We start from the raw sequence: 21,275 nt of genomic DNA, 5'->3' as shown, positions 1-21,275 counted from the left end.
GGTGCTGTTCCGCTCGACCCGTTTTTCCGCCTCTTTCCTCGGGCCGGGTCGCCCCGAAGATCGAAAACAACACAACGATTATTCCGCGAAGGCCACGAAACCCCCTCGCCCTCACCCCTTCCCCACCCCTTTCTCAGGATTGGGCGGCTGGAGGGAGGAGACGGCGCTCCTCTCCTTCCCCCCCGCTTTGCGGAGTGGGCGGCTGGCGCTAGTTCCGCGTAGTAAAGGAGGTGGACCTGGGAAGCGTCGGGACGGCCTCCGCCGTTGCCAGTTGTGCCCTTCCCCTCTCAAAAGGACTGGATCGGCCACCGCTTCCTCCTCTTCTTCTGCCAGCGCCAACGCCACAGCCGTTTGCCATCATGACAGACCGGTCCACCTTCGACACCAATGTGACCACTGTGACCCGGTTCGTGATGGAGGGAGGCAGGAAAGCGCGGGGCACCGGAGAGCTCACTCAGCTGCTCAACGCGCTCTGCACGGCCGTCAAAGCCATCTCCACCGCCGTGCGCAAGGCGGGCATTGCCAACCTGTAAGTTTGCACAACGGCTCTCTGGCTGGCAAAGCCAACGGGCAACGGGCCGGGCGACGAACCCCCTGGAGCATCTTCTCCCGAGTTTCTCTTGAGATCCAGGGTGCTGCTTGAATGGGGATGACGGGGTGCTGGTACCTTGAGCATTGCTGGAGACTCGAAAATGGACAGCTTCCCAAAGGTCCCGTGGCGGTTGTTAGGTTTCTCGTGATAGGCAGCAGGGATCGTCTTCTCCCCATTCAGGACAGGACAGGTGTTTGACTAGGTGACTCTGCCAGGTGTCAGAAGGAGCCTGGAGCCTGCTAGGTTACTCAGAAGGCAGATGCTAGAAAGAGAGAGACAGGATGTTGTCCCGACTTATTTCTCTGCCTGGAAAAAGACAGGGCACCTGAGCAACAACCTTTTCTTTCTCAGCTGCTCAATTTTATTCTTCCCACTCTTCAGATGGAGTGTGTGGAGCCCCCTCAAACACCTACTGGAATGGCCTCGTGTTCACCTTCATTTGTTCTGTGTGTGTCCCATCCTTCCTGATCTTTCTCTTCTTGAGAAAGTTGTGTTGGTGGTGGCCCCTTCCACCGTCTACCTAGATTCTTCTCTTGGACACCCAGGAATTAGCCCCATCAAAGCCCCATCACTCTTCCATACCAAGCCACCCTGAAAGGGAGAAGGGACTTAAACCAGCAAGTTCTCTTGTTGAGGGCCCAAAAAGAGACGGTCTTTTTTGAGAAATAGGACATACTTGCAGCCATCATTGGCCTGGCCCTTCCTGCACATTTTGTGGTATGCAATATTGTGGATGATTTGATTCTGTCTTAGCTTGATGTGCAAATTCAGCAGCTATGAATTGTAAATTGGAGCTTGCTGTTACATATGTAAGAAGGAAGTCATGATTTATTCAACAAAGTATTAAATAACTATGCCTTAGTCCAATATATAAATTTTTCAGGCAGCAGTTGTCTTCTTTCACAGTTTCAGAGTGAATCTTGCCTTTAATTGCTCAACCTGCTTCTGTCTCTGGATTAATCTTGATGGATTTCATGGCCACAACATTCAGCTATATAAATCTTGTCCTTTGTATCTACCGCCAAGAAGAGCAAGCGTATGGCCAATTATGCAGCTTGTATTCCTTCCTAGGATGTACCTGTTTTCCTCCATGATTTTCAGAGAAGGGTGTCTGCATATGATCCATTATTACTTGTCCCCTCTCATTTGCCAAAATATGACTCCAGAATCTATTCTAGAGTCCAGTGTCCAAACACCCTTTCCTTAAATTCTACTCCTGGGATTCTGTAGCTCGCCATGATCCATCAAAATGAAAACTAATACAACCTAGCTGAATGACTCTTTGGAATTTGGAACCTATTCTTCAGCTGGGCCTTTCTGAACCAGGATTTCTGTCTTGTCCTCTAATTTGCTATAGTTTATTATTTAGCATTAGAATCCAACCTTTCTTCTTTTATTTTGCCAAAACCCTGTAATTCATCAATCTAATTTTTGTACTTATTAACTTTCCTGGAATATCAGCTAATCTATTTTGCCCTCCTGCAATTTGTGCTAGGAATGATGAGTATTGTATTTCCAGCAAACTACAAGCTGCCTTTTCTCATGTAACTACTCAGTCTGTATTTTCATTGAAGAGACTAGAAGAAGAAAGGATTTCCCACTTATTTTACAAGTGTACTTATGCCTTTTGGGTACAAAAACCAAACTGTGATTTCCTGTTAATGAATCTATATTCAATGTTAGATATATATGACATTAGAAAATCAGTTTCTTATATATTTAACTTGTATTATTTATTCAGATACTTCACTGCAGTAAGTCCTGTCATTTAAATTAGGGTTACTTTCCAAGTAAATAGATGTACAATCACAGTTTTGGGCTTGTTCTACCCTCTTTTTAGTCTAACATCATTTAGTAATTAGAAAAATAAGTTCAGTTTGATAGAAATTATCTAATATTACATCAGAACATTAGGGGAAAAAAGCACTCACTTAGAAGGTTTTGATCAGTAGAAGGTTGAAGGTAGAACCTCAATCACCCAACTATCTTTGGGTGGAGGGGGGCAAAAGGTAAACTCAACAACAGTAACTTTGAAGTGTATGTAAATGTCCTGCAATTGTGTTAATTGTCTTGGGAACAAGTTATGAAGCAAGTGCAACCATTTAAGGCCACCTCCCATAGGAAGTGGCAAACTGAAGAGACAGCTGTTGCCTGCCTGATGTGCACATCTATGTGGACATACTTTGTATTTCTTAATGAAGAACTTTGCTTATGTTTGCCCTTCTTTTAGTGCAATTGGGAAATAAGCAAAGTTGACCCATCAGATAATAATTGGGCACTGTGTGATCCTCTTATTTGGGTAAAGTTAATATGTGATTCAGATAACATCTTGGTAGATTTTCTTACTATGAGCTCTTGGAAAATACTCCCATATGTGCAGGTATATATGGACAGCATGATCATATTTGGATATGAATTCATATGTGAATTTTAAATATTCTAAATCTTAGGTTTGATAACTCAAGTGTTTATAAAAAGCAGCTGAATTTGCACATCAAGCTAAGGCAGAATTTTCTATTTAAAAAAAAATTAGCAAGGACTTGTTAGCTCATTTGTACAGCAATGCTGCCTTGGAGCAAGATTGAATTCTCAACTTACAACCATTCATTTAGTGACCATTCAAAGTTACAATGGCACCGAAAAAAGTGATTTATAACTGTTTTTTACACAACCATTGCAACATCATCATGGTCAGGTGATCAAAATTCAGACGCTTGGCAACTGGCATGTGTTTATGATAGTTGCAATGCCCCAGAGTCTTATGTTCCCCTTTTGCAAACTTCTGACAAGCAAAGTCAATGGGGAAGCCAGGTTCACTTAACAACCCCATACTAATTTAACAACTTCACTTAACTCTGGCAAGAAATGTTATAAAATGGAGCAAAGTTCACTCAACAGCTTATCAATTGAAATTTTGGGCTCAATTACGGTTGTAAGTTGAGGGCTACCTGTATCACACAGCATCATTGTGCTTGCTGAGGCCATACAGCTAGGTTTCCCATTAAATTTAGTACTATGATATTCTGAAAGGACCAAACAAACAACAGATTCATCCAATGATTGAAAGGCTTACATCATTTGGCAGCTAATAATAACTTACTCTGCCCCATTGATTTTCAACAGAAAGCAAAACTTGCGCCCACTTTTCTTTTCTTTTTTTAAAAGTTGAATAACAACCAAAACTACTTGTTCAATGATGGTGGGCTGGGGGACTATCAAATATATGTCCATCTTAGCCTTTACCACCCTTGCGCTCTCCACTTTTTCGGGAATACAGTTAATTGCCTGAATTCTCAGTTACACCATGGGATTCTTTTAAAAAAGGAATAGATTTTTACTGTTTTATGGTTATTCCCAGATAATTATAGTGAAATATATGGCTTATGGCTCTGGCAATTTTCACCAGTTTCTGAAGAAAGATATAAAAGATGAAAACGAGCAATATTGGTGGTTAGGGAAATTTGTAGATAATGTGGGGCCAAATAATAGCAACTTTTAGAATGCTCACTTGTGTAATGTTGAGCATTATTATTTTCTCATTGTATCATAAGCTATCGGTTGCCCTAATATATCTAGAACAGGGGTGGGCAAACTACGGCCCACGGGCTACATCCGGCCCGTTGGTCATTTTAATACGGCCCGCCTCTGAAAAAAATATATTCCCCTCTGAAAAAAAAAATCAGGGCCAGCCAAAAGAGACCCTGCGCCGTGCGCCAAAAAATCGCACACACAACACGGAGCTGGGCAGCCGCTTCCCTGGTGGCGGGGCCGAGGTCGCCGCCCGGGGAACACCCACTGCTTTCCCTCGCCAGGGCCGGGCGGTGGCGTGTTGCCCTGCGCCGCGTGGCCCCCACCTGGCAGCGCGTTTCTCGGCTGGTCTCCTCCTCCTCGGCCATACAGAACAAACAGGCAGAGAAGGAGGAGACCAGCCGGCTGGTTGGGGGAAGCTTTCTGCGCCGAAAGAGGCAGCTACTAATCTCCAGCTTTGCTCCGCTTCTCCAATGGTCCGGCACCACCCTGTTCTATGCGCTGGCTGCTCGGACTTGCTGGGCCTGACACATAGAACAGAGCAGCGCCGGATGTTGGAGAAGCAGAGCGGAGCCGGAGATCATTAGCCGCCTCTTTCGCAGCACAGAAGCCTCCCCAACTGGCCGGCTGCTCTCCTCCTTCTCTGCCTGTTTGTTCTGTATGGCTGAGGAGGAGGAGACCAGCCGCCTGGTTGGGGAAGCTTTCTGCACCGAAAGAGGCAGCTACTAATCTCCGGCTTTGCTCCGCTTCTCCAATGGTCCGGCACCACCCTGTTCTATGCGCCGGCTGCTCGGACTTTCTGGGCCTGACACATAGAACAGCATGCTGTAGGAATCTTGCGACAAGCCCCAGGACATGTGGTCACCTGCTGGCTGGCCGGGCCAGGCCGGGCTGGAAGAGGCACGTTCTCCAGGAGAAGGAAGAAAGCGTGCTCTGGGAGGGCGGGTGCCGGGCAGGTGGGCGGATGTTCCGGGACCACTTAAAGGTCGACTTTAAGAGTGCCCCCATGGAAGAAGCCGAGCAAACGTAGTGGCGGCAGGGGTGACAGGGCATGTGTGTCCCTCCACAAGGAGTATGAAGGGAGGCAGACACCGCACCTCTCAGGAAAAAAGTAGGTGCCAAAGCCCTGGTTGTCACCTAGGAGGGGACCGTGGAGGGACCCATCACATGCCCTTGTTGCCCCCGCCACCTCTACTTTTGTTCTCGTTCTTGGCTTCTTCCATGGGGGCGCTCTTAAAGTCAATCTTTAAGCTGGAAGACGTTTTGTTAGATCACCACCAACTCATCGTTGGGAGAGGTGTAGCCCCTGAATACACGAGAAGTCTTGGGTAAAGTTCTCTGACTTTTAAAATGCATCCGTGCGGTGTTTGCCTCCCTTCATGCTCCTTGTGCATGCCGGGAGCACCTAACTGGAGCAAAAGAGAGCGAAGTTGACTGCTATGAAATGAGCACCTTGGCTTCCCCTCTTGCTCCTCACAGTTGCCCTGAGCTGGTGTGGTTCTTTACTTGGGCAGCCAGACGCCCGCAGCAGCGCCCGCAGCAGCAACAGGCAGTTCCGCCCTGGCTCCGCTCAGGTGTCCGGCTGGGGCTGTCAGGAGTTGCTACCGCCGGCGCAGCTCCGCGCGCCTCCAGTCCCGCGTTGCCTTGGGAAGGGAAAGGCAAAACCAGGAGCCGCTGAGCCTGAGCCTCCGGTGCCGCTGCTGCCGTTGCAAAGCACCGCCATGGCTCTTCCTTTTTGCCTTTCCCTTCCCGAGGCAACGCGGGACTGGAGCCACGCGGAGCTGCGCCGGCAGTAGCAACTCCTGACTCAGGGGGCCTCCGAGGGGAGGAGAAGGAGGAGAAGAAGGGGGAAACGGGGGGGCGATTCCCAAAAAATCTTGTGCTGACCCGGCCCGTCTGTCAAATTTTAAAAGTCAATGAGGCCCCCGAGCCAAAAAGTTTGCCCACCCCTGATCTAGAAGGTGATGTTGAGCAAGTTTGGTCTAAGATGTTAAAGCAAATTTTAAAAAAAAAGGTTACATAAAAAATTAAGAACATCGTATTAACATTTTGAGGATTACAAATGAAACATGAATATAGAAATATGAACATAGTCCATAGCTGTATTCAGACATCAAATTAAGCTTCAGTTTTGTGATCAACAATAAAACCAAAGAGGAAAGGTTTGCTTCTGATTTTGATTATGCTGTCCAGACCTGAAAAACTTAATTGTGGTTTGTCTAAAATAGATCACATTAACTCAGGTTGACTCAGCCTTCCATTCTTCCAAGGTGGATAAAATGAGCACCCAGATTGTTGAGGGCAATATGCTGACTCTGTAAACCACTTAGAGAGGGTTGTAAAACACTATGAAGCAGTACGTAAGTCTAAGTGCTATTGCTATTGCTATTGCTAAACCATGTGGCCTCACCTGGATTTTGGCAAATTATGTTTAACACTGCAGGCAAAAGTTTAGATGACACGCTAAATTGCAATTAATGTTGGTGGGACAGGGACACTTCTGAAATGTCTGTACTGGAGGACAGAAAACAGGGAAGTCCATAAAAGCTTGAATTTATTATGCAATTTCTGTTCAAGATAAACTAGGATCAGTGTCATATGTGATATGCATTACCTGCCCATTTTCATTTAGAACCCTAAAAAATAATGTCGGATGTAACCCTAATTCAGGGAAAAGGGAAGAAGAATTAAAACTTGTGAAGATCTATGTGAGACATTAGAATCATAATTAATTTTAAACTGCCTGAGAGATTCATTTAACGCACATACACACTCATACACACACACATTTTCTAATCTTTTTTCTTCCTTTCAGCTATGGACTTTCTGGTTCTACCAATGTGACAGGGGACCAAGTAAAGAAGTTAGATATTCTTTCCAATGACATGGTGATCAACATGCTGAAATCATCATTCTCCACTTGTGTCATTGTGTCAGAAGAAAACAAAGAAGCAGTCATAGTGGAAGACGACAAACAGGTCAGTATCTCTGATAAATTCCCCAGTGCAGCATTGAGCAACAGCTAGTTTTTAAAATGGGTAAACTTTAACCCAAAATGCTGACTTCAAAGGCCAAAGAGCAGAACCCTCTGAAGACACACACACACACACACACACACACACACAACAAAGGCGGGGGGAATTAGAATCAATGGGCAATAACCCTAAACCAGCCCTTCACTAAGCTTAAGTCACATATTGGCTGCATATAATCCAATACTCAAACCTAATGGCCAATATATGGAGGGCACTAGGTTAAATTTCAGAGGGCAACCTTATAGTTCCTTCATAATGCTAATCCAAGGGCAAAAAGGATTGATCAAAAAGCAGAAGGTGATGCTATATAATCAATCACTTGAAAATGTCTCAAGGTATTATTTCAATCCACACATAGCTGCATTTTTTCTCTGTTATTATTTTCAGCCATTATGGCTTTCATTACGGTAATCAACATTTTTACCAACTTGGGTTTTTGGGAGTGTGTGTGTGTGTGTGTGTATGTCAGGGTTACAAAAAAAAATGTCATTGAAAAAGTGTCACCACTTTTCCGCGAGATTGAGAGCATGAGTTTTGAGACACCTGAAGCCACTGAAATCACAGGTGGACAGTGAGCCATAAGTTCCTTATCTTTACTTGAACATTTTAAGTGTATCAAATCTGGAAGTGAATTGTACAAAAGATTTGTTTGGAAGAATTATGCAGGCTATACTAAAAATCCCTTTCAGCTCTTGTCCTTTTCCACTGCATGCACTGCTGTACATTCATTACCTTCACAGATTTAGGGTTGGGAGCATGAACAACAAAGCTCAGTTAAACCAAGTTAGATATTTTTCACTGTGCTGCTTTGCCATTCAACTGTCTCGGGTGGGCAGCAAAGGACAGTTATCTGAATTTAACAGAGGCAGGAACATCAACCAAGAAATTTTTAAAAAACTGAAGATCACACAATGGAATGCTAATTTTGGGGAGGGCAAATTTTGCATGATGCATGGAAAGAAAGGGAAAAGGGTCCCAATATACAGTCTCCATCCTGACCTATTTTGACCCTCTTTGAGATGATTTTATTGAGGGCCTCCTCAGTCTGATCTTTTTCTAAGTATTGGTCTAGTCTTTTCTGGATTGTTGACTTCTGCTTGACTGGAGAGCTGCGTTAGGATCAGGACTTTTTATTGTATTTCCTACATGCAGGAGTGACCTCTTGCATTTAATTAAACACAAACCCAAATCAAACAACAATTTTCCCTTTTGAGAAATGTATGGCTTGATTATTTCAGGATTATGACATTTCTTCCTCATTTACAGTTTGGAGTCCATCAGCCTGAGATCAGTTAATAGTTCAAACCTTTCATTTTAGATAGGAAAATGGGAAAAGTTGCCTACTTTCTCCCCAAATATATTATTTTGTCAAAGTATTTAACAATAAAGCAAGCATGAATTTTTGTTCTTTAAAAAGTTATTTGAATATTCTTTTCTTGCAGGGTAAATATGTTGTCTGCATTGACCCACTTGATGGTTCTTCTAATATTGATTGCCTTGTTTCTATTGGAACCATTTTTGCTATCTATAAAAAGGTAGGATATATTGCATGGTTGCTAAATATCAAAGAGGAGGAGGAGGGGAAAGAGGAGGACCACTTTTATATTAGACTAATTTGTGACCAAATTTCTGATTATGTTCCTGTTAAAGCTTCTCAAATCCACAAGTAGCAATGATAAGTTTTAACTGGGGCCATAAATATTGTGACAGGATTTACACTTTGTTTAACCACATTTTATTAATTAAGCAACAGTTGATTGGATTCACCCATTATATTTAGTCAAAACCAAACAAACCGTATTATCACTTAGCTCAATATATGAATCCAAGGAGCTGAAGCTCAAAGACTTTGGCCTTCTAATGAGGAGAGAGGATTCATTGGAAAAGGCCCTGATATTGGAAAAGATTGAAGGCAAAAGGAGAAGGGGATGGTAGAGGATGAGATGGTTAGATAATGTCATCAATGCAATGAACATGAATTTGGCAAACTCTGGGAGACAGTGGAGGACAGAAGGGCCTGGTGTGCTACAGTCCCATGCGGTTATGAAGAGGCAGAGGTGACTTAATGACTGAACAACAACAACATGAACTCAGAGCCTGTTTAGAAACAGTGAGTGGGAGTCCTGTGTAGATGGATGTTCCAGAAGAATGTGTAATAACTTTTCACCTCCAATCCAAAGTTAAGAGCCTGTGATTACTGATTCCAGCAGTTCACAGTTTCAAGTGAAAACAGGTTTAACCATTACTACTATATTTTAAAAAATCCATTTCTGATAGGAAGACCATAGCTGGGTTAACTTACCATAGTATGTAAACCACAATGCCTGTGTCACAAAACATGTTAATTGAAAATCAAACTATATAAATCATGCTGCCATGTAGTAAATAAACTCCAACTGTGTTTGAGCGGATACAGTTTTTTCTTTAGTCATTGTGATTTGCAACTATTTGTTTTCATGAGTCAGGCCCATAGGATGTAATGGTGCAGGCAGCCTTTTCAGAAGGGGGAAGTGATCTTGCACATTGGGAGCAAAGTCACAATGTAAACTTCCAAGTAGCTAGACCAGTAGGTTTGATTAATCCCTGTAGGCATCTGATATGCACAGTGGAACAATAAGTATAGTAAGAGTGCATACCATTTTATAGGCAGGTGACCTGATTGAAGGAACTTGAAATTCTAGATGAGCATGTATTTAAATATATATTGTACACTGATAGTCTTTAGATGCAATACTCTACTATTTGTTTTAATTATTCATTATCTTGCAGATTATACACAAGGTTTAAAAATACTGAAAATAGAAAAATCAGGATCAAAATAAGGAAACTTTGGGTTGAAAACACAGCTAATAGCTAGCTCCTTCTTTCCTCCTATTACTTGTAGAGTGCAAGATGGGAGACACTTATTGGGGGTTTTTCCCATATGGAGATAGAATGTTTAATTTCTTCTTTTAGATTCTGTTTTGCCTTCTATTTAAAAATAAACAGCAAAATTTCCTTGGCCAATTACACGAATTAAGAGATAGTGGGGTGGGAATTAAGATGGGGAGGAGCACTAATGCTGACATTGAAGAATTGTACACGCTCTATAGTGAGTGAGTGTAGTACTGTGTGGTGTTATTGGAAAAATAGATTCCATTCAGCTTTGAGTGTAAAGAAGAAGGTAATTCCTTGATATCCTTGGCTCTCAAAAGCATTATTTTCATTTAGGGATAATTATTGTTAGATATCCATAAACTGTAATTCCTAGCAGCTCCATCAAGTGTGGCAGTTAGAATGCTGGCAGATGAGGTTCAGTAACATATGGAAATTATAAGGAAGAAATCATAGAATTATGAGGGATGGTGCAGTGGCTCAATGGTTAAGATGCCCAGGTTGAAGACCTGAGCACCATGTAATGGGGTAAGCTCCAGTCCTGCCAATCCAGCAGTTCGAAAGCATGCACATACGAGTAGATAAATAGGTACCACTTTGGTGGGAAGGTAACAGCATTCTGTGATGTGACGCTGGCCACATGACTGCGGAAATGTCTTTGAACAGAGCTGGCTCAATGGCTTTGAAACAGAGATGAGCACTGCCCCCCCCTCATAATTGGCAATGACTAGCAGAGTAAAATCTGCAAGGACTCTACCTTTTTACATAGTATTATGGCCATGAGGAAGTATGAGCAACATAAGGAAGCTATTTCTTAATATTAGGAACCATCTGATAACGGAGCTAGAACTGAAGGCATCATATTTAGCAATGCTCAAGATATTTGTTGGCAAAGTGGTAGTTTTTATGAGTATGACAGCATATTTCAAATTATGTGTTGTCCTGAAAAGAAAATACTGCCACCAGTGAACTGAAAAGAATCACAGTATAGCAATGAAACACTTCTCATCAGTTGCATAAGAGTATTGAAATTTCCAGCTTCTAAACTTATTTTACTTATTATTCAAGGTTTCTCCTGGTGCTCCTTGTGAAAAGGATGCTCTCCAGTCTGGTCGCAATCTGGTGGCAGCTGGTTATGCCCTGTATGGAAGTGCTACTATGCTTGTCTTGGCCCTGGAATCTGGCGTCAACTGTTTTATGCTCGATCCGGTAAGAGACATCCTGGGAATCCTAAGATTGATGATTGCTTGCTTGAGGTCTTGCAATCCTTAATTTGCAAAATGAAACAACCATCAATAAGATAAATACTACATTGGAGTTTGCATATTATGCCTGGTACAGGTAGCCCTTGCTTAACAGGCAGTCATTATACAACTGTTTGAACCTATTATGGACACAAAAATGAGTATTTTACATAATTTTATTATAACAATGCAATGTTCAGTAGTTTAAGCAATGAACAGGGTAAAACTACATAAAAATCATACATGATCACTGTGAAATTGATTTTTGTGATTTTTGTGACAGACATTCATACGTAATAGATTGCAGAGTATACCCTACAAGGAAGCCTACTTCTTGTTGTCTTTATGTACTTGGTGTTTCCAGTAAAAGAATTTGGCAGGGTGGGTGTTAATTTTTGGTTCTTCAGATTATATTTTTCCAATCTGGTGTGCAGGGATCCCTGCTTCTTTTTACTATATCAAGGGGCATTTGATATGGGGGGGGAGACACCTTCATCTAGGTTAGGATCCTAGCGAGGATTTATATATATGTTGCTATGATCCTAATCAATGCTAGCATCCCAATTTGAACCAGATCTCCATTCTTGATTTGGAATAAGAAAAGAGCAAATGAAATTGCACATGTCTTGTCAAATATAATATACAATTTAACACTTAGGAAAGGAAGCCAGAAAGCAATGGGATTTTTGAAATGTGCACAGGCAATATTTTAAAATTAAATGATGAAGATCAACAGAAACGTAGGCTATTTGTCAAACAAAGGTGATCATTGTGAATGAAAATCAGGGCAGAAGTAAGGGTGGCTGGGAAGTTTAACTGGCACGCAGTGCTTTAACACAGAGTTTGCATTGGAACTGATTTAGAGTTAGAAGGCAAAATACATGAAAGAAAGGAAAGTAAATGCTGTTAAGAATGAAATGATAGTGTAGGTTTTTTTAAAAAAAATAAATTGTTACAAGAATTACAGAAATCCACTTACCTTCTAAAAGAAATTTATATATATATATATATATATATATATATTCTTAAGTTTTCACGGGTACTTACATGTATGGCATTCAGCTTTGTTCGGGTATCCTCCCACGTCATAGTAGCTGTGCTTTTAAAGTTGTAGCGACGTTTCAGCAGAATCTCATCTGCCATCATCAGGCTTCTGTATATATATGACTTCCTTTATTAAAAACACTATTTAACTATCATAATTCCCTCTGTGTTCATGAGCAGAGTGTGTGATTTTTTATTTTTGTTTTAACAATCCTAGCAATTCAACCATCCATATATAGCTCCTTCCAAATCGGACTGCCTTCTGATTATCTCAAAAGTATTGTTAACACATGTTCTTGTACACTTTCAGATACACCTTGATGTCTTAAAGAGTAAGTGGCATGTTTGTGTGCGTGTGTGAGGCACCATGTACATCCTAAAGGATTTTCAAAAAAGGATATTTTTTGCATGTTCCTGCCTAGCTCATGTCATGCGATTTGCATTAGAATTGCTTTCTAGAATGTAGAAGGTAAAAATGGATGGCCATGTTGTATCGCACCTTTATTGGTTCAGATCTAAGGCACTGGAGTTAGATACTTTGCGTTTCTATAATTTCTCATAATCCATTATGTATCCTTCAAGTAGCTGCATCTAACCTGCATATTCATTTTATTCCTTTTGACTTCTAATATATATATTGGTGCTTCTGTCATAAATAATTGTGAAATTATAACCATTGCTATTTTCAAACTTTTTATGATTTATTATTGTATAATACTGAAAAATATTTTGCAATAGTTGGTTTTTACATTGTATATGTATAATTATAATCAGTAGTTTGTTTTTATATATGTATATATAGTTTTATTAAAGTAAATTTCTAAGAAAATTGGAAAGATGGTGATATAGCTGGTCATAATACAAAAGCACTTGAAATAAGATGTCCAACAATACTTTATCTTGTGATACTTTATAAAACAATTTTTACTTTACAAAAGAATTTTTTAAAAATATATTTTCAATTCAAGATGAAATATTATATCCTATTAAAATGGTATTGCTTTCTGTTTTATTTGCTAGGCAATTGGTGAATTCATTTTGGTGAACAAAGATGTAAAAATAAAGAAAAAGGGAAATATCTACAGTCTAAATGAAGGATATGCATCATACTTTGATCCTGCAGTCACGGAATATCTTCAGAAGAAGAAATTTCCCCAAGTAGGTTTTCATCAGGGATGGGATTCAAAAATCGCAACAACCAGTTCTCTGCCCGTTGCTGGGTAGGCGTGGCCATGGTGGGCGTGGCTTACCAGAACTTCCAGGGGGGCCATTTTTCATCTTCCCCAGAGTCCAGAGGCTTCCCTTGTACCTCTGGAAGGAAACTATCTCCCCCAGGCTCTGGAGGCTCTCCAGAAGCCAGAAACAGGACAATTTCCAGACTTCTGGAACTTCTGGGAGGGCTGTCTTTCGTCCTCCCAGAGCCTCCGCGTGGACCCTGCACTTATCTGCATCCAAAACGGGTCGCGTGGAGACTCCTGGGTGGGGCGGGGTGGGGTGGGCAGGGCCAGACAGTTCAACTACTGATTCGGCGAACCAGATATAAATTTAACATTCGGTTCATCTGAACCGGCTGAATCCCACCCCTGGTATTTGTATATATGAGAGTCAAAGTTATAAAGGCAATCTTTTAAGTGAATATATTTAGGTTCTGCAAAGATTTGATTTAGAAATTCAAGTCACCATTTCAAAGGCAGTTTGATCTAATCTCCAAATCAAATCAAGGTTTTTCCTGATACGATTTGAACTGTTGATGATGAAAATGATTCCTTCTTAATCACTCTAAAGAAGTGTTTGTGTGTTCACAGAAAGACTGTTTTTGAGACCTGGATTGATTTTCAAAATCGGATCGATTCATCTTTATGATGCTATTGAAAAACTCAAATTGAATTAATTCAGCAGTCCACACCATGTTTTTCATAATTAGGTATTGGATTTAAAGATCGTCCCTGCAATAGGGAACCTATGCATTAGATCCAGAGGAGCAGAGCCATAGGGAAGCTGTGTTTGGATGCATGGTAGACACATAAGTTATCATTATCAAACCAAAGCTTATTTTAATTTACCATTTCATTTTTCTTTCTAGGATGGTAGCCCTCCCTATGGCAGCAGGTACGTGGGTTCCATGGTGGCTGATGTGCATCGTACTTTGGTGTATGGAGGAATCTTTTTATACCCAGCCAATTCAAAGAGCCCTAAGGGAAAGGTAATATTACTAAACATATGTACCTGTATATTTGATTTTCCTGATAGTTTAGAGCAGGGGTCTCCAACTTTGGCGACTTTAAGACTTGTGGACTTCATCTTCCAGAATTCTGGGAGTTGAAGTCCACAAGTCTTAAAGTTGCCAAGGTTGGAGGCCCCTGGTTTAGAGGAGAACCCATTTTAAAAAATAAATCCAGGTGTCCCACCTTGTGCAAGAACATTGACAAAACATAGAAGAAACAATATCTATAATTTGAGTGCTCTGCTTTCTCACTTTCACTAAGCTATGCCTGGTATATTTTTGAACTTGGCTTTTTCAGTGTGCAAAAAATGAGCTCTCTGGGACCATCTTTGGTGATGGACTTTGTGCTCTACCAAAATGTACAGCTTCCTAAAAAATGAACTATGACAGAATGAAAATATGATTAAGCAGGTAGACCCTAAGTAAGATGCTTAGACTTAAGGTTACAAAATAAGGTGTTGTGAATTGTACGGAGTTTGGTATGCAGTTAATTCCTCTATCACCAGGTAGATTTTACTTTCCCTTGTTCAGAACGTTTAATATTTTTAGGTACGATTTTTAGAAGCTTTGGAAAATCAAGGCTGTACTCCACTGAGGACTTTCTTAGTATAGGTTGATATACTTATACATGTTAATATTAACTAAGTATATTAATATACTTAGTATATGTTCCACTCTGCTAAACAGTTGCTACATTTTTTATTTAAAAAACAAACTCAGAACCCATTTCTTCTTATTGAGACTTTCAAATGCCATTTGATCATAATATCATTCTTCAGAAATTGAAATGTAGCCAATAATCTCTTAGCCAATTCTTTCCCAACTCTAGTTAAACTGGGGAAGAGTCCATATTTATTCAATAGAGAACTTTAATCGCTGGGAATTCTGAAATTTTGTTTGCTTTGGTTTATAGATAAGAGATAGTTACTCATTCATGCATCATGTCTCAACAAGACTTTCATGCCTATTAACCATGTGGTTCCCCCCTTTGTGCACACTTTTAGTTCTATTTTTTAAAATAAGGAATTCAAATAGCATCCATGGAAACTATTTCTTCCTTCCACAATGAATTTCCACAACAGTATGAGCAAAGGTAGCCTGAGAGACAATGGCTTGTTCTAAGATTCAAGTGTACTTCATCCAATACTATTTTTCTGGGAGTTGAACCCCCACATTTTAAAATGGTCATGGTTGAAAAACACTGCTCTATAAAAACAAATACTGTGATTAGAAAGCTGTCACAGAATGGGATGGAACCAACTTTTTCTGACTTGTTAATATGCTGGAAATATTCAATACAAAACAAATCAAATTAAACATTTATTGTCAATGCACAACATGTGTACAATAAAAATGAAATGAGCCTCCCTTGATGCAGCCCATCTCCCCCAAAAGAACACAAAATACATCTCAATAACTCAATAAATGAAAGAAATAGAATGCCTAAACCAGGGGTCTCTAACCTTGGCCACTTTAAGACTTGGGGACTTCAACTCCCAGAATTCCTCAGCCAGCTGGCTGAGGAATTCTGGGAGTTGAAGTCCCCAAGTCTTAAAGTGGCCAAGGTTAGAGACCCCTTGCCTAAACCCAAATAAGTAATAACTAATACACATTCCCATATACCTATATGTATGTAATATTATATTATATTACACTGGTATGAACATGTTGCACATTGAACTGGCCCTGCAAATCTATCATATTAAACCTAATTGTGGTGTTATGTTGCATTCAGAAGTGACAGCCCGTGGATAAAAGCTATTTTTTAGCCTATTCATTTGGCTGGCTATGTTTCTATATCTCCTACCCGATGGTAGGAGAGTAAAGAAATGCTGACCAGGGTGCAAATCATCCCTGAGGATTTTCCTCACTCTGCTGTGGCAGCGGGTCCTGGAAATTTCATCCAGTGGTTTTCAGGGGACAGCCCATAATTTTTTGTGCTGTGTTTATCAACCTCTGTAACGCCTTATTGTCCGTGGCTGTCAAGCCAGCATACCATACCATAACACAGTATGTAAGGATGCTTTGTAACATAGACCGGTAAAAGGAAGTCATCAGTCATTGTTCCACCTGATATTTCCACAAGACCCTAAGGAAATGGAGTCTCTATTGAGCCTTCCTGACCACCTGGATCGTGTTATTTTTCCAGGTGACATCTTGGCTAAGGTGGACTCCCAGAAATTTGAAAGAGGAGACCCTCTCCACACAACAATTTAATATTCATATTAAAAATGGCATAGATCTTCCATTACTGGATGTAATAGACCAGTTTTTCCCACTGCCTCCCAGACTGGTTAGTTGACAGAGCATCACATTATACTAAGCCATAATTTGATCAGTGTTTAGGATTCCTGCTATGTATAAACTCAGTCAGCCATCATCAAAAAGTGAAAGGATTTTAATCATGCTGATTGAAATGGTGTCCAGTCACATGAGAAAGAGAGCAGGCTGGTGAGAGTAAACTAACCAAACCTCTGGGTTCCTGCCCTGAACTGAAATTAATCATTGAACTATAATGGCTTTTTTAAAAAAATAGTGTGAGAATCTGTGTACACTCATACACATGCACACATATGGAAATCTAGTCTAAACTTTTAATTTGTAGTCTAAACTATGCTGTTTAGAGTGGATTTTGCTTCTTGGTTAACACAGATAGATGAGTCCTGCAATAAACTATGCAAAGAGCAGGACATTCCCATGAGACTGCATAATGCTTGTTTGCTATGTAAACACAATGCTGACAATGGACTTTTGTCCCTATTTTTCGCATCTTCAACTCCAGCTGAGATTGCTGTATGAGTGCAACCCCATGGCTTTCATCATCGAAAAAGCTGGAGGGATGGCAACCACAGGCAAGGAGGCGATTTTGGACATTGTTCCTGAAAACATTCACGAGCGTGTGCCAGTTGTGCTGGGCTCTTCAGATGACGTGGAGGAATATTTAGCCTTGGTCAAGAAACATTCAGCCAAATGAGGAACAGAAGACTGCCAAGATCCCAAGAGAAACATCAAGCCCATGTGTGGTGTGCTGTAGCTTTGGAACGCCCCAAAAGTTAATACAATGTGATTTTTCCAAGTGCTATTAAAATTGTTATCTACTCAGTCCCCTTGCATAACTAAAATATTGAATCATGCACCCCAAATTAATGAAATGCCAACAGGGCCAATCTGAAATCTGTACTGTACTCAATATGTTCATTTTGAGAACATATGATTATGACATCCAGTACGTTTTCTATACCTCCTAGTTCATTATATGTACAAGATTATGTTGAATTTGGGAAGTTGAAGTCTAGACATCTTTAAGTTAAGTTCTGCTTTCTATGAGTGCATTACTTGGGATGCTGACAGATAAGTTTGAGAAATACTGCTTTAGAGCAGTATTTACTGTGTGGTAAAAGTTCTAGCAAGCAGCTAAAGAACTTTGGCATTTGGTGAAAGGACAACGGCTTACATTACAGATGGTTTAGTAACTTAAACTACATACTAACATTTAAAGGCAGTTGAAAAGAGTATCATCTTATATAGACTGTTTTGGACATTGGATAATGGAAATAGTTCACTCATATTTCATACTCCTGTCATTGTAAAACATTAACTATGATGCTCAGATAATTACTTTCTTCATTAAGCCTTAACTGTAATCCAGATGATTGTACACAGAAAGGCTACTTCTAACAGAGAGGTATCAAATATATATTACATTATAAAGGGCAGTTTTTCAGAAAATCTGAGACCAGGTTTGATTTTGGTCTCTTATGTAAATATACTAATATATGCTAATTGTGATTTATTCAATTAAATTTATTCACCAAATGGAAAGATAAAACATGATACTACATCATAGTGCTTTACAGAGTTGTGGGTGGCACAGTGGTTAGAATGAAGTATTGCAGGCTAATTCTGCTGACTGCTGATTGCCAGCAGTTCGGCAGATTGAATCTCACCAGGCTCAAGGTTGACTCAGCCTTCTATCCTTTTGAGGTCAGTAAAATGAGGATCCAGATTGTTGTGGTCAGTACGCTGACTTTGTAAACCACTTAGAGAGTAAAGCACTGTAAAGTGGTATATAAGTCTAAGTACTATTGCTATTGCTACAGCACTGTCTAAGCAGTTTACAAAGTCAGCATATTCCCCCAACAATCTTGGTCCTTGGAAAGATAGAAGGCTGAATCAAACTTGACTTGGTCAGGATCGAACTCCTGGCAGTGAACAGAATCAGCCTGCAATACTGCATTTTAATCACTGTGCCACCACGGCTCTTCTATGATATGTGAGTCCAGTCATTGGTTGTACTCATATTTCAAGTTTAACCATGAATAGTGGTTAGTACAAATACACTTCATCACAATCTCCTCCTCTTCTTGCTAGCCATTCATGCAGCAGCATTTTTGAGTGGCGTAAACCAGAGGGCTTAAGCATGAGCAAATTTCAACAAACATGGTAACAATAACTGGAGATGGGAAAATCCATGATTCTTGCATTTGGATGACATGCTTGATATATCATAGATGAATGGTAAACATACTATTCTGGAGAAGGGACCAATGGTGTATCTAGCCTCTGTCTTATGGCTAAGCATGGCATGTGAATGTTCACATGATCTATCCTAGCTTAGTCTCTCATGCAAACATCTTGATACGGGATTCAAGTGCCATTTTGAGTGATAGTAACACAATGGACCTGCTGCGGTGGGAAAGGCATGACTTCTGCAAATTTGTTTTTATTAAAGAATAGCAACATCCACAAAGGGACTGCAGAGTTATGCTATATCATCTTCCCTACAAAGATTTATTTAACCATTTTTATAACTTGCCCCAGTCCTGAAAAGGGTGGGTGGGTGGATTTGTAAATATAGAAATCCTTGAAGAAAAATATAAAAATTCAAGAAATTCATTAGTCACAGGTGCCATTATTTATTTATGCACTGGGATTGAAAGCCAAATGAAATATATTTGCTTTAGGGGCTAATATATACCTTCTGTGAGAGAGGGCACCAAATTATGGGGTTTATTGCAATGAAGCCTTGCTGCCTCATCCACACCTTGCTCCCCTTGTACTATTTTTACACCAGAGAGGCAGGTTTTCCTTGCAGGCTGAACCTTCTGGATTCCCAACATCTTCAAGGACATTCCTGATCAATTCTGCAGAAGAACTAATTCCACATAATTGTTAATGCATGTAAATGATGTGACTGTCCTCTCTTCATAAGACTGTGAAGAATTATGCTTTTGGTAAGGGAGCTGCTGAGTGTTGCCAAAGATAAATATGCACTATATATGTAATCCCCATTGTACAATTAACATTCTTGTAGTTTATAGCTACAATTAAAATCCACAAGATCCTTCATTTTACAGTACTAAAGGAATGCAAATATGGATTCATTGAAGCAACTACCCCCTTTATTATTTTGCATGGGCAAAACCAGATTTGTATATTCTAGAATGGATTCAGAGTCAACCAATAGAAAACACAGTGACTCTTAATTAGTTACAACTTATTACAATCCCATTTATTTCATGGACATAATGGGAGTATGCCTTGGTTGTGCAGACAAGTGAAATATGACTGGGCCTGGTTAGTACTTGGATGGGAAGCCTCAAGACATTTCTGGGCACTAGACTAGTCAGAGAAGTTGGAAAAATAACATCCCAGAAGAAAATAGTACTGTAAATTTGCTTCCTTATAGTCAGGGGTAAGATGAACTCATAGGTGTGTTTAAATTTTTATTGTGAGCAAGGTTGAATTTGGTGCTTGAATGTTTCTCACTGCAATACAATGCCGCTGAGGTTTTATCAATGTGGAAAAGCTCTGGAGACATAGTACAAAAAGGATGAATAGTTTCATCTAGAGCAGGGCTGCCAAACTCCCGGCCCGTGGGCTGGATGTGTCATGCACTGGCCATGCCTGGTTTAGCAAAGGGGAAAAAAATCCCAATACATCATGTGACGCCACCATGATGATGTGAGTTTGACACCCCTGATCTAGAGTAACAAGATCTTGGCAGCAAAAATTGATGATTACTAGACGAAAGCACCAAGTGTCTCTCTGCTAATATCTTATAGCAATCTAGATATTTGTGGTCCAAATCTTGTAGCCTCTCCTTGAGCTTCAGGTCTCTAGCCAGGCAGATTTCTTTAGGCAGAGAAAATGTTGTCTCTTATCTATTTCAACTTGATAAACCCCTAGATTTTCATTAATGCATCTCCATCATTCTTGTTGGGGCAAAATAAGCTGTATTTGTCCTGGAGCAATGCTATTACGTTCTAGAAGGTCATTGTATAAAGAACTGCTGGAAGATAGAAAGTCTGGATCCACATTAATATGTTAACTCAGTCACCATGAAGAAGGGCAAGTGGGAGCCATAGCCATACTTAGAGGGCCCACAGGGATGGGATCGAAAAAATAAAGATGGTAGTCATGAGAATGAAGCCCTGCCATATATTTTTTTTACAATAGATGCATGTTTGATGTGTGCAACTAAGGGTGAGATTTTGACAATGTGGCCCCGGCTACCATCTTGAATTTCTTGACAAACCTCTGCAAACACTCTAATCTCTATATAAGAAGGAAATAAAGGGCAAATTTCTATATAGGAAATAGGCAGAAAGTAAACATCTGAAGTGGTACTGTTCTGTCTGCCGATTGACTTTGCCACCTGCTGAACAATCATGTTTTAAAATTCAGATTCATAACACAATATGGAAGATTTCAGGATTTCCAGGACAAATCTG

General features: G+C 40.4%; 1 protein-coding gene across 1 annotated transcript; it reads left to right on the top strand.

Moving 5' to 3' along the window:
* The first annotated feature begins 275 nt into the window (after nt 1–275).
* Nucleotides 276–17,643, top strand: LOC113416564 (fructose-1,6-bisphosphatase 1). The gene is made up of 7 exons (XM_087957920.1): nt 276–529; nt 6,936–7,098; nt 8,598–8,690; nt 11,098–11,238; nt 13,338–13,475; nt 14,401–14,520; nt 17,324–17,643. The coding sequence occupies exons 1-7, from the start codon at nt 360–362 to the stop codon at nt 17,513–17,515; spliced, it is 1,017 nt and encodes a 338-aa protein (XP_087814046.1). The 5' UTR covers nt 276–359; the 3' UTR covers nt 17,516–17,643.
* Nucleotides 17,644–21,275: the final 3,632 nt, after the last annotated feature.

The sequence above is a fragment of the Notechis scutatus genome, chromosome 2, assembly GCF_049901735.1.
Source record: "Notechis scutatus isolate UNSWTSFEM ecotype Mainland chromosome 2, rNotScu1.2, whole genome shotgun sequence".
In the NCBI taxonomy this organism is placed as follows: Eukaryota; Metazoa; Chordata; class Lepidosauria; order Squamata; family Elapidae; genus Notechis; species Notechis scutatus.
Note: the sequence above shows the minus strand (reverse complement) of the source record. Positions and strands in the feature narration are given on the sequence as shown.